Here is a 15,279-nt window from a genome sequence, read left to right as displayed (position 1 = left end):
ACAATATTATCATATAAATTGAACTAAAAAATATACAGGTAGTTAGTAACACCCTCATCTACTAGTTTTCTAATTCATTGTAATATTTTGTACCAAAAATTGCAACATTATTGTGAGAAAACATATATGTGCCTACTTCTTTAGAAAAACTATATGTAGCAGTCAACACAGACCAGAAACAACGTAGAGCCTGGAATATACAGCTCAGTAACTCAAAACCTATCCGTGTCAATTCTGAAATGTGGCGAGAAGTTTCATCAGATCAGTCGCAAAATTAAACAGCTATACTAAAAACAATTGTAAGGCCTATTGAGAATTATAGGGTGCAAATATAAGGTTGTAATAAGCCATCAATTGACATAGCGCTTCAACGCCAAACCAAAGTTCTTCGATCAACGAAGAAATGCACTATGACCTTGAAAAGAAACGGATCCACGAAGGTATCTAAGATTCTACAGTAAAGCACGAACGAAGATTATTAAATCTTTGAACGATGAAAGTAAAACAGCTTTTGGGCAACGCGCAGGAAATCAAAAGATTGAAGCGAACCAATCTACATGAACATAATTTGATTTTACTACATACTAATGAATGACGAATGTATATATATCACATGTAATGATCGTTAATTGATCCAAGTACAAAAGCAAAATAGTAATAATTTAATTTATAATTAAATTTCTGTACTTAAGCAGTAGCAGCTCTACTGCAATTAGTACTATTTTTAAAACCAATGCTTGTTACAGTATATAATAAGATACAAACCGCATTATAAACAAATGTGAATAGTTGTTAGCATCGTCTATTAAGCAGTACAAACAATCACCTAAATATAAGTCCAGTATATATCAGTCCTACTTTGAAATAGGTTTACTGAAGACAAAATATATTTTGGTAGAAAATACAATTGAAGAACCAACTAAATAAATCAATATAAACTAACTACATTAATATAAAAAATAAGTAAACGTCTTTAGCAGAAAAGTCCGCAACAAAAATAGAAAAATAGTTGCTGCCCTGTCGAACTTATACGGAAATATTTGTACGATTCCATATTTTTCGTTTGATGTTTGTGGAAAATATAGAGATTCCTGCAACATAAATCTTTTAAATAAATAGCCTGCGAAGTCAAGAATAAACCAAACGATTTTTCCTTTGTAGTCCACAGGGACCTGCATGATATATCTCAAAGGCAGCTGATGTCCCTTCTATTTCATGCTTTCATTGTTCGATATTCCTGCAACGTCGTATGCGTTTTACACATGCCATTTGGGTTTCAGAACTGTCGCCAATACGAATTTATCAAATAGGCAATTATAATTTCATAGCAAAATCAAATAAAAATTCGTTATATATGTAAAAAAAAGAAAATTAACTAATTCGCAAATTATATTTCTCTAATACATTCTACCCAGAATATTTGAAATTTTTCCTTTATTAATTCCATACAATGCTTTGTTACTTAAAACACAAAATCGACTGTCAAGTAACCGAACAAATGGAGCTTCTCGACAAGCGCATAAATCTAACATTTCCATTCATCATCACAGAAAAAAGAGAATGGTAAAATTTAAAAGACAAAAGACGAAGGACACGTTCCAAAAAAAGTATTAAAAAACGCTTCAAATGCAGTAAAATATTAAATATTATTCTTTGTGTCTTAATTTTTCAAATTCTATCGTTTACGCCACACAAAAAATGCGAAGGAGTTAATGGATTTGCGTAAAATACTTCGAAAACAATATGCCCTTCAACACCGATCGATTCGTCATCATTAATATCGAAACGAAATTCGCTAAATATATTTTCTCGGCAGTTTCATTTTTCCATCCTGATTAATAGAGGTTCATTTTTATGTGTCCGGAGTAAAGTTCCGCGTATTATATTAAATATAGAGCAGGATTTGCGTTTTTATTGAATGTGTGTATAAATTGTGTGGTGGTTATGATAGAGTGGGCCATCCATAATCAGTAATATTCTATTAGGCGCTTGACTAAATTTTTAGATATATTTTAAAATATTTTCGTTGTCGTTTATCGACGATTTTAAAACACAAGTAAATTTCTGTACAAACCTTCAGAGAAATTAATTTATGTGTCATTAGAAAATTTACCACATTTTTCAAAGAAAGAATGGAATCTGTTCATAAAGGCGAGAAACCTCTCATTGAGAAAAATTAAATAGAACTTCGTGAATATCCGCTGAGCTTAAGTATTCAAAACGAACCTCGAAGAATATACAGGCGCGCATTTTCAATCGAATTTAGAGAGATATATTTGGGTGTTTTCTATCCCTTGAAAGCATTCAATGTCCTAGGCGCAGAAAGGGTATTTTGTCAGACCTACTAACCCAACATCGGGAATCTATGTGGAAAATGTCCAAACTGATAATTAAAAAATCCTAATCTCTTGGTTACATAATATCACGTATCTGAGCATGCACTTCGACTGACGATTCCAACGATCGATGCAGATTCAACCAGCGCTATGCAAAGGAGATCTCGCTCATCACATCTATCTCCTAGTTCTCCTAGTAAGAATAGCAGTCTCTGTACTGTATCCAACATATTACTCTATAGAGCTCTGTTAAGATATGTGAAATTATAGGGTTCCTAAGTTTGGTATAGCTTCATCTCACCAGCAGAGCTAATGTTTCTTCAAGTGAGAGAAAATAGGCCCATCAGAAATACACTGATCTACAGGGAAACTGATACGTCATATACATGTGATTTTTTCTCTAATGTACAAGCGAGGTTTTCGAAAGAAGCTGAACAAGTCGACAACATCTTAGTTCATCAACTTCCTGCAAGATATTCTTCAAAACAAAACACCTAACGGTACCTGCAGATGCGTGAGCATGCAATGCAGTGATTTAAAAACAAGTGAAAATAATGAAGCGATTATATAAAAAAAAGTTTACGAGTTCCAACATGTACTAAAATTATTAAAAACAAACTGAGCTCCGGGGGTTATAATATAATAAGTGTATAAAATGATAATATATATATATATATATATATATATATATATATATATATATATATATATATATATATATATATATATATATATATATATATATATATCCGAGAACTAACCAATAGAAATTCAAAGAAAAATAAACTCAATTAATCTACAGAATCTTTATAAAGTCTTCATCAGTTTCCCGTCAAACATTCGATGAACTTAAGGCAAGCAGAATCTACAAGTCCTTATAACAAAGCAATCAGATGCATAATACATCCGAAACGCTACTTGCGTTAACAACAATCTAACCCATATACCGGTTCAGTAATTTTAATTACATTATATCTTACTAGCGACCCGCCCCGGCTTCGCACGGGTGCAATGCTGATACTAAATTAAATACACTACAGAAAAAATATGAACGTTGTATATAAAAACATAGCGGCCCGCTCCGACTTTGCACGGGCATAAAATATATATGCCTATGTCACTCAATGAAAACATGATTAAAATCGATCCAGTATTTTTGGTTCATTCATTACTGCCCTTGGCCTGCACGCATTAAATTTGGAGTAAAACAATTCCTCTTCCCCTATACTTACTATGAAGATTTCCTGCTATCTTTGGAATATCTAAATTCATACAATTTTTATTACATTACACATTTTTAAACGCAAATTTTAAATTTGTAATATCTCCGAAAATATTTGTTTAATTTACATGCTGTAAGGAACCATATTGATCTATATTAATTGCACACTGTATTTAAGGTACTTAATTCGATAAGGATTAATGCCGTATTGCTTAAAATAGCTTCGTAAATAAGCCATTTTCTCACGTAAAAAGTAAACAATAAAAATGGTTAATGTGGGTTATCCCTAAAAGATAAACATATACCATCGCGGACTTTTTTGTAGACCTTTTTATGGTGTACAATACTGTAGTACATTAATTTGATCTAATTCGTAGGGTTACGCAGCGTTTTTGCTAATTGCTAAATAAGCCTAAAAAATAGGTTAATTTACGACATCACGTTAGAAACCTCTAAAATTAGCAATGTTGCCTTAGTATATTATGCATGTATTGTACATATAAACCTCTTGAATCACTCTATCTATTGAAAAAAACCGCATCAAAATCCGTTGCGTAGTTTTAAAGATTTAAGCGCACATAAGGATATAGGGACAGAAAAGGCGACTTTGTTTTATACTATGTAGTGAAGTGATATGTCAGTATTAAAATCAGCCTGCTTTTACCTATTTATACGTGCAGTACTGTTTCATAACCTCTCAGAATATACGAACACAACTGATGAACAAATAATTCGATAATGCACTCTTTCTGAACAACAAACCAGTAATAATGACCAGTTATCCAATAAAGTATTTCTAGACATTTGCACCATATCTGAAAAAAAATTATGCGTTTTGCTTGATTTAAATTCTTCCGTGTATTTAATGGAACATAAAGACGATGCTGTATTGCATTCTCTTGGAAACTGATCAGTCCTGGTACCTGCAGCGCGTTATAGCTAATAATTAAACCAACTGAGTGTAAAATTTGATCGGAAAAGGTCATTTACTCACACAGCCTGGAAGACCATTTTAAGCTCAGTTGGAAGTGCTATCGATCGCAGCTTATTTGCCAGATTTGGTTTAATTTATCTAGCTTTTTTTCGAAACAACTCAATATGACTTAGTGGTTAAATCATTCAAAATATCACACAATGTACATACCTTCGATGATAACTCGATATTGTATTGTTTGTCGATATTAATTGTTTGTCAAATATCGGTAAAAATTACTAATTGTTGATATACAGATAAGAAGATATATAGAACAAATATAAATGAATGATTTAATGAAGTTTATGAATTACTGGGAGTTTATTTTTGTGAAAATTCAAGAGTTCCTTGTCAAGCACTCTTTATGTACCTTATTATTTTTCAAAGTAGTATGCAAAAATGACAATGATTTCGACGAATCTTTTTACAGACGACTGTTTTATACTTTTTCTTTTGATATCCTCACCTACAGTAAAGTGTTGCTTAACTAAGCTGTATAGTAGTAAGTCTAACAAGGACTCATCATATGAAGCAATGCCTGGAGAATAGTGATTATTTACATGTATACACATTAATAAGAAAACAGTGGAAATGCTTTCAATGATGGCTTCGTTAGATTAAACCTAATCTTTCTAATAATCATCTTCAAACTTTTTCAAACTACATTGTATTTACTATTTGTAAAATGTCCATATATTATATACGCCAACAGATCAGTGTGTCTATTAATTAAAAGTAAACCATATATATTATTTATTCTAGATTACTCCCACAATAGTAATTTGTGCTATTTTCCTTCCAATTTTTAGGAAACGATATTATTATAGAAAACAATGTAAATAAAACTTGGAAATATATGTATTGGTGATATTTGTTGGATACTAAAAATTATCGATAACCAAACTTTATCTTTTTTTCCACGTTACAAGCCTCCTTGCAAATTAATATTTAAAGAGCTTTGTGTCAACACGACTAGTAAGCGAATCAGCGTCCCATCCAAACGTAGAGCCAACGGAAGCGGCTCTGAATTTCGCAGTTGACTGAATCTCGATTTAGATGCAGCCGGCGCTCAAGAAGCTGAACATGTATGTGTTTGTGTATGTGTACATCAAGTGTATGTTAGCTCTGTACGGACTTAAATTTGTACAGTTAATTTTACCATGCGCGTTAAATTACTAAATCACTGAGAGAGCTTGGGAGGATCATACGTAAGATTTTAAATGGTTCAGTTTAGAACGATGTCATGTAAATGTATGTATATGAGGAACAACATTAACAGGAGGTTTAACTTGATTTATAATATACTACTCCATTAAAAATAATATTCTAATACTTGCACTTTTCTTATATTCCAAGGATAATTATAAAAAAAAAACGATTTAGTATCTTTAGAGTAGTTGATAGAGTCAATTGAAATCGCTTATATTAATTTTTCTAGAGGTAGCGCAGCCTTTTTATAAGGTATTTTAGACAGTTTTCAAGGTTGTGAAAATATTATATTTCAAATAGAGTCACCTGGGTTAAGCACGAGGAAGCCTCTTCAGAAGATATAAAATAGCAAGCACCGCAGGATAGTGTATTGACAGCTGTACTTTACCTGATATACATCGGTGATGTACATGAGTTAGAACAGAGTATAATAGTTACTTTTACTGACGATACTGCTATATTGCTTGTAAGTAAATATCACAAGAAAGCAAATATCAATGATATTGCAAACGTCAATAAACAAAAATTAGTATTAGGACTAAGTGCAAATTTAAATGAAACTAAATCCACGTCAATTTTGCATTTAAGAAAAATTAACATATTTCTATCAGGTTAAATAATATCCAAGTGTTATATGCACACACAACAAATTATTTAGAAGCCAACAAGAAGAAAAAGCACTGATAATATCCAGTTTTAGAATAATCTACACAAATCCTTAGTAAGTAATTTTAGGCCCTTAATGTAAGTATAATTTAAGTGGTTTCAAAATAAAATATCCAGAAGTGCGACTAATGCCCTGTAGATATCAGAAATATCTTCTTCAGAAAATAATCTTCAGACATAGTGATCTCCATAGAGACTTTGAAATGGGCACCATTTCCTAGACCATTAAAAGTTTTACCCAGAATTATGAAGAAAGACTTCTTCAGTATGCCACATTAATACGAGTCAATGTCAAGAGAACTACGTTTTTTGAGATGATGTTATGTTTTGATGAAATTAAAAGAGTTTAATGTGAACACTGTTATTTTTTTATTTTTTAAATAATTTAGGACTAATATTACTTATCAAAAAAGAATTTTTAGTTATATCATTACATTATTTAATTAAAGAAAAAGCTGACCAAAAAACGATTATTCGGAATAATTCTTTGTTTTTTCATTTTCTTCTTAAAAAATAAAATATCGCTTGGCCTGACCATAGATTGAAAGAAGGATTGAAAAAACACAATAGTAATAGTAGAAAAGTAGTGGAAAAGAAAAAAAATATGTGATGGTGATACAAAATCACCAATACTTGAAAGTTATGTTGTTCACAAACACAGTCCAATTTTATGATATAACTTTGTGATGATTGTAATTTAATTGTAGGCACAGTGTGAACCCAACACCACATACGAGCCAATGTATGAAAAAAATCACATTTTTACACCAAATTGACATTTATTGGTTTAGTAGCACCAAGTTTTGCAATTATGTGTGATTATATTATATTAATAGATAGATTTAGGATTTCTAGATATTAAAATATTACTAAAGATTATTAAATATTTACGGTCTATTTGCTGATTTTGTGTAAATATGAGTATTATTTCTTCCAAGAAAACTTGGATATGGGCTCCAAAATAAATAATTGTTTTAGCTTCGAAGCTTAACGGTATATTCAAGGCTGCCTGAAAAATGAAATTATAGTATTTCTGTTCGTCAAATATACTTTTTTCTCTAAATTTTTACAACAAAAAGTTTAACGGAATTACCGAAATATTTATATAGGGAATAGAAGAAAGGAAACGAAAGAGGAGAGGAAAAAACTCCTTTTTCTATAATTAATTGTTCAATGCGTCTAGAACTTCCCCAGGCCCAAGGCCCTGAAAGAAAAACCCCATCGAAAACGCCGGGAAAAAGTTTGCTCGATTATTTTTTTGCCTTGTTACCCGAAGAAAAATTCCAAGTCCGAAACACCAATAAAAGCGAGAATGCATTCGTTCCCAGTTCCCGAACCCGATTTTACAAACGGACTGATTCCGTATCCAATTCTAGGCTGCCGTCGCTTTATTTTTTTCCCTTTTCGACTTTTTGGTTCCACCACCGTCCGAGAGTTGAATAGGAAAATCCGGCAAACAGACGAGAGAGGCAAAGCAGATCAAGGTGAATTTAAAATGGAAATGAAACCGGTTTTTACCGAATCGGTGTCGGGTTAATTATATATTATTCATTTTAGATCAGATCCCTTAGGAAATTCTAATTAATGGCCCATGTTCATAGAAAACCTATAAATATAAAAAAGTAAAAACAAAAAAAAGCTGAAAATAATAGTAAAACAGTACTAATATCTAAAACAACGAAAAAAATATTATATTATATAACTAAAAGAATTATACTTCATTCTTCATTTAATTTTGATGTTTTTTTCGTTTCTAGTTTAAATAAAATGTCTTACTAGCATTATATAAACGTGATATAGAAACAGTAGTGACGCTATTTCTGTTAATGAAACGAAACTTCTAATAGTATCACTAAAATATCAATTTATATTATAACTTTTTAATTCCATTCATATAAATGTGTATTCATAATTATGTAATTCATAAACCAACACATTTACATAAAACCTTAAACAAATGGAATAAGAAAATAAATAAAATAATAGTATACAGAATAATAATAAATATAAACAAAATAAGTCATGGGGATAGGAGAATCAAATGTAATAAATATCCAAACTAAAGATGTAAAATAAAAACAAGTAAATGCATTTATGAATCTCGGTATAAAAATCGAAAATTATAGAAATGGTAAGATGGAAATGAATGTCAGAGTAGGAAAACCCATGAATAGGCACACCATATGAAGGAAAAGTGTACAAAGCGATATACAAGCTAACCCTATTATTTCGTTCTGAGACGTGGGTATTGTCAAACAGAGGTAAGAATATGATACAACCAGCAGAAATAGGATACCTCGAAATAATTAAAGGTATAACAAAAATGAGCAGAGTGAATAGTAAAAAAAATAAGAAAATATTTCAATATAGAATCAGAGGAAGACTAGATAGAAAGGAATCAACTGAGTTGGTCGGGATACTTACAGCGCATGGAAGATACTAGGCACGTAAAGAGAATCAGGGAAGCAAGGGGACGGAGAATAGAAATATAAGCGATGTTGCGATGAATGTATGCACAGAGCAAGAGAGAATAGGTAATAAATATAACGTACCTACACTATCATGTGATATATAAGGTGTGCTATTTTTTATAAATAAAAATCCGTAAAAGTTAACCTAAATATGTTAACTTTTACGATAAACTGGATCTAATATTTTATTAATAAGAAAAAAGTTTACGTTAATCTTAGTTTCATAAACACCAGTTACCTTTAACAAAATAACAGTTCTCAAAAATTTACCACAGTTATCTTGATTCAAAGCACTGATAGTGTGGAATCCTATTTTATAATAATTCCATTAAATTATTGATTTAATTGGGTGGCATTTTAATTTTCAGCATTTCCAGGAAGAGCATCCAGTCACTATAGGCTATTAAATTTTTCCTTGACAAATATAATGCGTTGAAAGAATTAATTGTTAAAAGGGCCCCATATATCCATAAACATATATGGCGTAAACGAAAACGAAAACAATTTAATAGGGATTCATTGTATTGCATATATATCCCTAAATACCTATAAAGAAAGGTTTATACGGGGAAGATCTACTCCACCCTTAAATTCACAACAGATGGGTAAGACTTGTCATTTTTTGAGATTGGATTCAAATGCTATTGTCAAGGCGGAAGTAAATAGCGACTAGCGATGAGCAATACTTGGATAAAAACATGTATACTACAAAGCAAATGTTATTACTTTTTGTTTCATTTTGTATTAAACTTAAACCTGAAAACTAGTAATAGTTCGAATTTTCAATTCTTTACAAGTAAGCAATAATACTATTCAATATGATGTTTCTGATAATCTGTTAATATTCATCCTAAGCTCACGTGATATTTTATTAATGCTACCCTCAACTCTGAAATTAACAAACAATGAAAATCTGGAGCTAGCAGTAAGACTGTTCTACTAAAAAATAACTACATTTTAAACAAGAGATTATTTGAAAAGTTCAGTAAATATATAAAATTTAAAAATAAAAAAAATATATAGCCGGCTTGGTGGTGCAGTAGTTAAGCGACAGGACGGTCCTCTTACTGTTGCGATAGTTGCCGGTTCTGCTTGGGAATGGTCGTACATTTATGTTTGTGATTGTTTAAAATTTGTGAATGTTCTAGGCAAGAGTGGAAAATCGGACAAGGAATTACAATCGCAGTCACGTGAGTAACCCGGCTGGGTACGACCGGATGTCCTCTGGGATAGTCTCTAAGTTGGTTATTAAACAATAGGTAATTAAACAGGTAATTAAATAGGTAATTAAACACTCGTTGGTAAAAAGGAGGTTTCAAAATATATAAAAAACCCATAAATTAAATAAACTAAAAAATATTATTGGATAAGGTCAATGATGACAGATGTTGTGAAATTATGCAATAGTTTTGATGCCTTTGATGTGTTTTATGCCTTTTAACCCTGAATAGCTAACATCACAACGCCAGTCTAAGATAACTACTTGATACGATATAAGAAAAATACGACAATTAAACTTGATTCTTTTACTTTCCGATACAAGACACCGACCGAACCGAAAATACATTCGTTCTTAGAGCAAAATTCGATTTTCCAAATAGACAGACTCGCTATTCCGTTCTGCGGTGCTTTTTCTCTTTTGAATTGGACGCGACCGAGAGTTGAATAGAAAGCAGACGGAGGAAATGTGGAAAAAGGCAAGTTACTAGAGACCGAATTCTGGTTTTCTCCACTATACAAGGTTAATTATATTATTGGTACATTTAGCGTTACTAAAATATCAAATAACACCACAAGAATTGGAATAAAAATAGGATATAAAAATATACAGACTAAGGTTGACTACGGCTACATATTTTATTTGTAGATTAGTTCGTGTTAGTTAAAAGGGGAAGGGGTTAAAAGGGGGACTTGTGAACGATTTCATTGGGTATGCAATTCTTTTAACAAAACCAATAAAAGTTAAACTATAAGAAAATATGATACGATAGAAGGCTGTATAGTGAAGGTTCATACCAAATTTTATGTACATCGGTTCAGTAAAACTTGAGATATAATGTGAACAGTCTCGAAAAAAGTAGTTTCGGAAAAAAAGCCTTTATAATTTCGTTTATAGATTCCTCGTCAGTAAAACAACTCTACCTCCAAATTCTTCTAAGTTTTCCTATTATACCATTATTACATTCCATTATTCATATCATATTAAGTAGAATATATATATTTAAAATTCGCTATGGTGGTCATTCTAGTACTAGTTAACGTGATTCATTTGGAAGGTGCAGCCTATAGCAAGCACGAAATAGATTTTACTCTGGTAAAATAATTTTACTTTAAAATAAAATAATAATCATCATTAATCATCGATAACAGCCGTATAAGTATATAGGGACCAAAAGGTACATAATAGTGACCAAATAAGAAACTTCATAAAATAGTGAATATTTATAACATTTTATTATATATAAAGATGTGTATATAACAATGAATCAAACCATAAGCCTAAAAGGAAAAATCGACTCCAAAGAAGGTGATGACAACACCACTCACAGCTCCAGAACAATTAGTAGCAATCACCAATTCGCAGATTTATTACAACGGTGAATATTAAATAATGTCATAACATGAATTAAGGTTCGAATAGTTTTCTTATGAGTTAGTTCTGTTTCACTGATTTAGTATCATCAAATAATTATCTATTTCTAAACTTAAAAAATAACTTACTGATTTCTGTTACTTTTGAACCAGTATATCTTTAGCCAAGACATCAAGCCCTTTCAATATAAATACTATTTTAAGATGACTGAAATTTATTCAGTACTATTTGGGTGTCAAGGTGAAGTCTGTATATTTATATTTTTACGCTTTATATATAACTCTTAGTTAAATGAAACTATAAAACTATGTCAAAATTATACAATAATTTATTGTGTTTTTTTTTTTTAATACGTGGGATACTAAAATGAAAATAAATGGCGGTTTTTATTATAAAGACAAAACAGATTTATTATTCCAAGACAAGATATTTTTTTGCGCAACTTAGATGTTTTCAGTATTCTATGACATATCGGATATAATTTAACTCTATTAAGCTGATGATAAGCATGACAGATCTATATATTTTATGACTGAAGATATTAATATGTATTATATTCTACTTATTTTTTTGTTTCCTAAATCACCTACAGCTTTTTCATTACCATATAGCTATTAAAAATTATTCTCGACACTCAAGGGTCCTTCTTTTATATGTTTGTTACATAAACCGCGGAATTATTATACTAAATCGCTTAATTACTTTCCTCCAAACTAAAGTAATATTACGCATTAAACTAATTAATTAAATTTCAGAGGCGAGACTTCATCAAATCAAATAAAAATGTTGCTCTATATAGTTCAGAATAATATCATTAAGCTAAAAAAAATCCTTATAGCCAGAAAATACTTTTCTGGGGCGTTCTTTATCTCCAAGTTATAATACTTATTAAATTATGTTATAAGAATATAATAGATAATGACAATACAAAATAAAACTTTATTATGTATTGTTATCTTAATAAACTGTATTTGTCATTTTCATAAAACATAACAATCTTAATATTCAGAATGTTTTAAGCCTTAACTAATAAATAATCCTAATTTAAAGTTATCCACCAGCAAAAAAAATCAATTTTTTGGTTTGGGCAGTGTAATCAATATATTTAAAATTCTAGTCTATTCTATTATTGTTGCATTGAACGTTTTTAATTCTCTAAAAGATGCAACAATTTTACTAAACATATAATGGAAATGATATCGCGTAAAAGTTCTCGTCCATATACTTTAGAATAATCAGTAATACCAATTTTCAATACTCATTTTTATCGACCTGTATGATATCACGAATTCATTAATATCAAAAATAAATCTATAGAATGAACAATAGCGTCATATCTCACTTGGATTAAGCGACAGCCATTTGTCTCAATATAGGGCGAAAATAAAAAATCCACTTACCTGAATTGGGTTCGTTGTCGCTGTTCGGCCTGGCAGATGGTGCCCCGTCTCTAGCCTCCACCTCCAAAGCGTAGGCTCCCTGCTTCTCCCTGTCGAAGACCACCTTGGTGAACACCTCGCCGGTCTCCTTATTGATCTCGAAGAAGTCTTTTCCCTCGTTCCTCGGCGAGTCGACGATGTAGTAATACACCTGAAATTTAATAATTCATCACGGACCTGTTATTAATCTTCATAAGAAGAAAAAAACGCGAGAGAGGCGCTGAACGGTTAACAAATAAGCACCATCTCTATTTTGGCATTGAGCTAACACGCGCCCCCCTCCGCCCTCTAATCCGCGATGAAAGTGGCGCCGCTCTAAATTTTAATTCGCTCTAAGCTTTCGACTCGGGAGTATTAAATTGTTATTATCTTTTATAAGGGAGGAACGGTGAATGCGGAGACAGCGCCAAGAATGGAAACCGAATTAAAATTCATTAGAAATTATGTTTATTTTTTCGTCTTTGGTCGGCTTCGTCTTTTCAGCATAATATTCTACTCAAGTGGATAATTTGATAATATAAGAACTTCCAGGTTTGTGTCTCGTTTTAAAGAGAAAACAGATTCGATTAGATGGGTCGTATAGTTTGGTGTTGGTATAGTTTAGTTAAATCACGGATAATTGTTTGGATATCTCCAATAATGAAGATCAATTAATATTTGTTTTAAACGTTAGAATCAATGCTGCCCGTCTAAAAATAAAAAGGAGAGTCAATTGTTGGGAAGCACAAATGAGACTTCAAAGAGTTCACGAGGAGACAAACCTTATAAACACCAATAGCAATAAATTTATCTGTTATTATAAATGTATAATAGCTTGCACTGAAAATAAACAGAGCAATCTTCATTACACAATTCAAGGTAACTGAGGAGCTAAACATCCTTAAGTTACGTATCTTATATAAATAAATAAAACCAATTGAAATTATGAAAATGTTGATACATAAATACATTCTACAATTACTGTTGCACTATTTATAACACTTCAAAATTTAAGCTATGTCTGCAATTATAATCTGGGATAATAATCAAGTTATTGAAGCTCTCAAAATCCAAGCACCAAGGCTCAGCAACGATGGCAAATATTACTCTAATTTGAGATTCTATCAATATTGTCATCAAAACATTGAAAAATAAACAAAGGGTGCAAAAAAATAGATCGTCAAAGTCATCGATCATCAATCAGCAAAGATATGAACAATATTCACTATAATGTGAGAATGTATAAAAGAAAGTAACAATGACCAGTAAACATGTTATTCGTTATTAGAAAACGACTAAAATATTACTTAATTTCTTTAATATTTTACAAACTAAAAACCAATTAAAACAATTTAAATTTTACTTCAAAACAAATCTAAATTAGGGATGTCGACTACTTTGATGAAGGCTCAGAACTTGTATTTACAACTATCGATAGTTCTTTGAAAACATATCGAAAATATCAACCTAAAAAATCGATATATCCATATATCGGGTAAAAAAATATCGCCTAAAAATATCGATACTTTTTAGGCATCCCTAATCTAAGTAACACAAAATTTATTCCTATATATATATAATAAGATATTAAGACTTTAAACGCGATAACAATACAACGCGTTCGACTATTAACATAAAAAAATTTCAATTAATTGCACTGTAAAAGTTTCAAAATCGCCTTTCGTTCCAGACATAAAAACGCCAAATTGGAAAACTTTCCTCGATGAACGTTTTACTGTAAGGTTTTTAATTAAATAATGAATAATTGAAACATGGGCCGGAATTTTAAATTGCCGAACAATTAAAATTTATGAACACTACACGCGCCATCTTTAAATATGCATAACTACGATCGGCAAAATTGGTCTAGAATCGATTTATTATTAACTTCAATAAATCGAATGAAATGTTAAAATTAATTCGTTCAGAAGCTTTATTTCCGGCTCACAAATTAAAAAAGTTGCCCATGTCTCTTTGGCTAATAGAGAATACCATTATTACCATATAGACACTAGTCTGTATATTAAAACAAACCAATGATATACCCTCCAAATGAGCTGATAGCATTTACATTGCTAAAAACTAAAAAGACTAAGCTTTAAACGCAAATCTTTAGGGACATAATCCTTGAAAGACCATCTTTTTTCTTTCTTAAAACTCAATAGGCAAATTTAAAAATTGCGTGTTTAAAAACTGAGGATAAAAAAGCCCATATATATTAAAAGATAAGCTTTGGATACTTTTGAAGAATATTACGTAGACCTGAAGGAACATAATTGACATAGCTAAAGATTATAGAGAAGAGCAGAAGATTAAAGTTCATATAAAATATCTACTATATCCAATTAAATGTAAAAAAAAATGTTCGAAAATAAGAAGAATAAGCTACCC

At 30.9% G+C, this 15,279-nt stretch overlaps 1 protein-coding gene across 1 annotated transcript in view; it reads right to left on the bottom strand.

Annotated features, from left to right (window-relative positions):
* Positions 1-15,279, bottom strand: part of CadN (neural cadherin) — a 953,627-nt gene that overhangs the window by 705,295 nt on the left and 233,053 nt on the right. The window contains exon 16 of the mRNA XM_076414423.1: positions 12,871-13,060. Coding sequence (XP_076270538.1) covers positions 12,871-13,060 — 190 coding nt within the window. The remainder of the gene's footprint in view (positions 1-12,870; positions 13,061-15,279) is intronic.

The sequence above is a fragment of the Rhynchophorus ferrugineus genome, unplaced genomic scaffold, assembly GCF_030347505.1.
Source record: "Rhynchophorus ferrugineus isolate W39M unplaced genomic scaffold, kcgeb_rfMv2 rfM9, whole genome shotgun sequence".
Classification (NCBI taxonomy): Eukaryota; Metazoa; Arthropoda; class Insecta; order Coleoptera; family Curculionidae; genus Rhynchophorus; species Rhynchophorus ferrugineus.
Note: the sequence above shows the minus strand (reverse complement) of the source record. Positions and strands in the feature narration are given on the sequence as shown.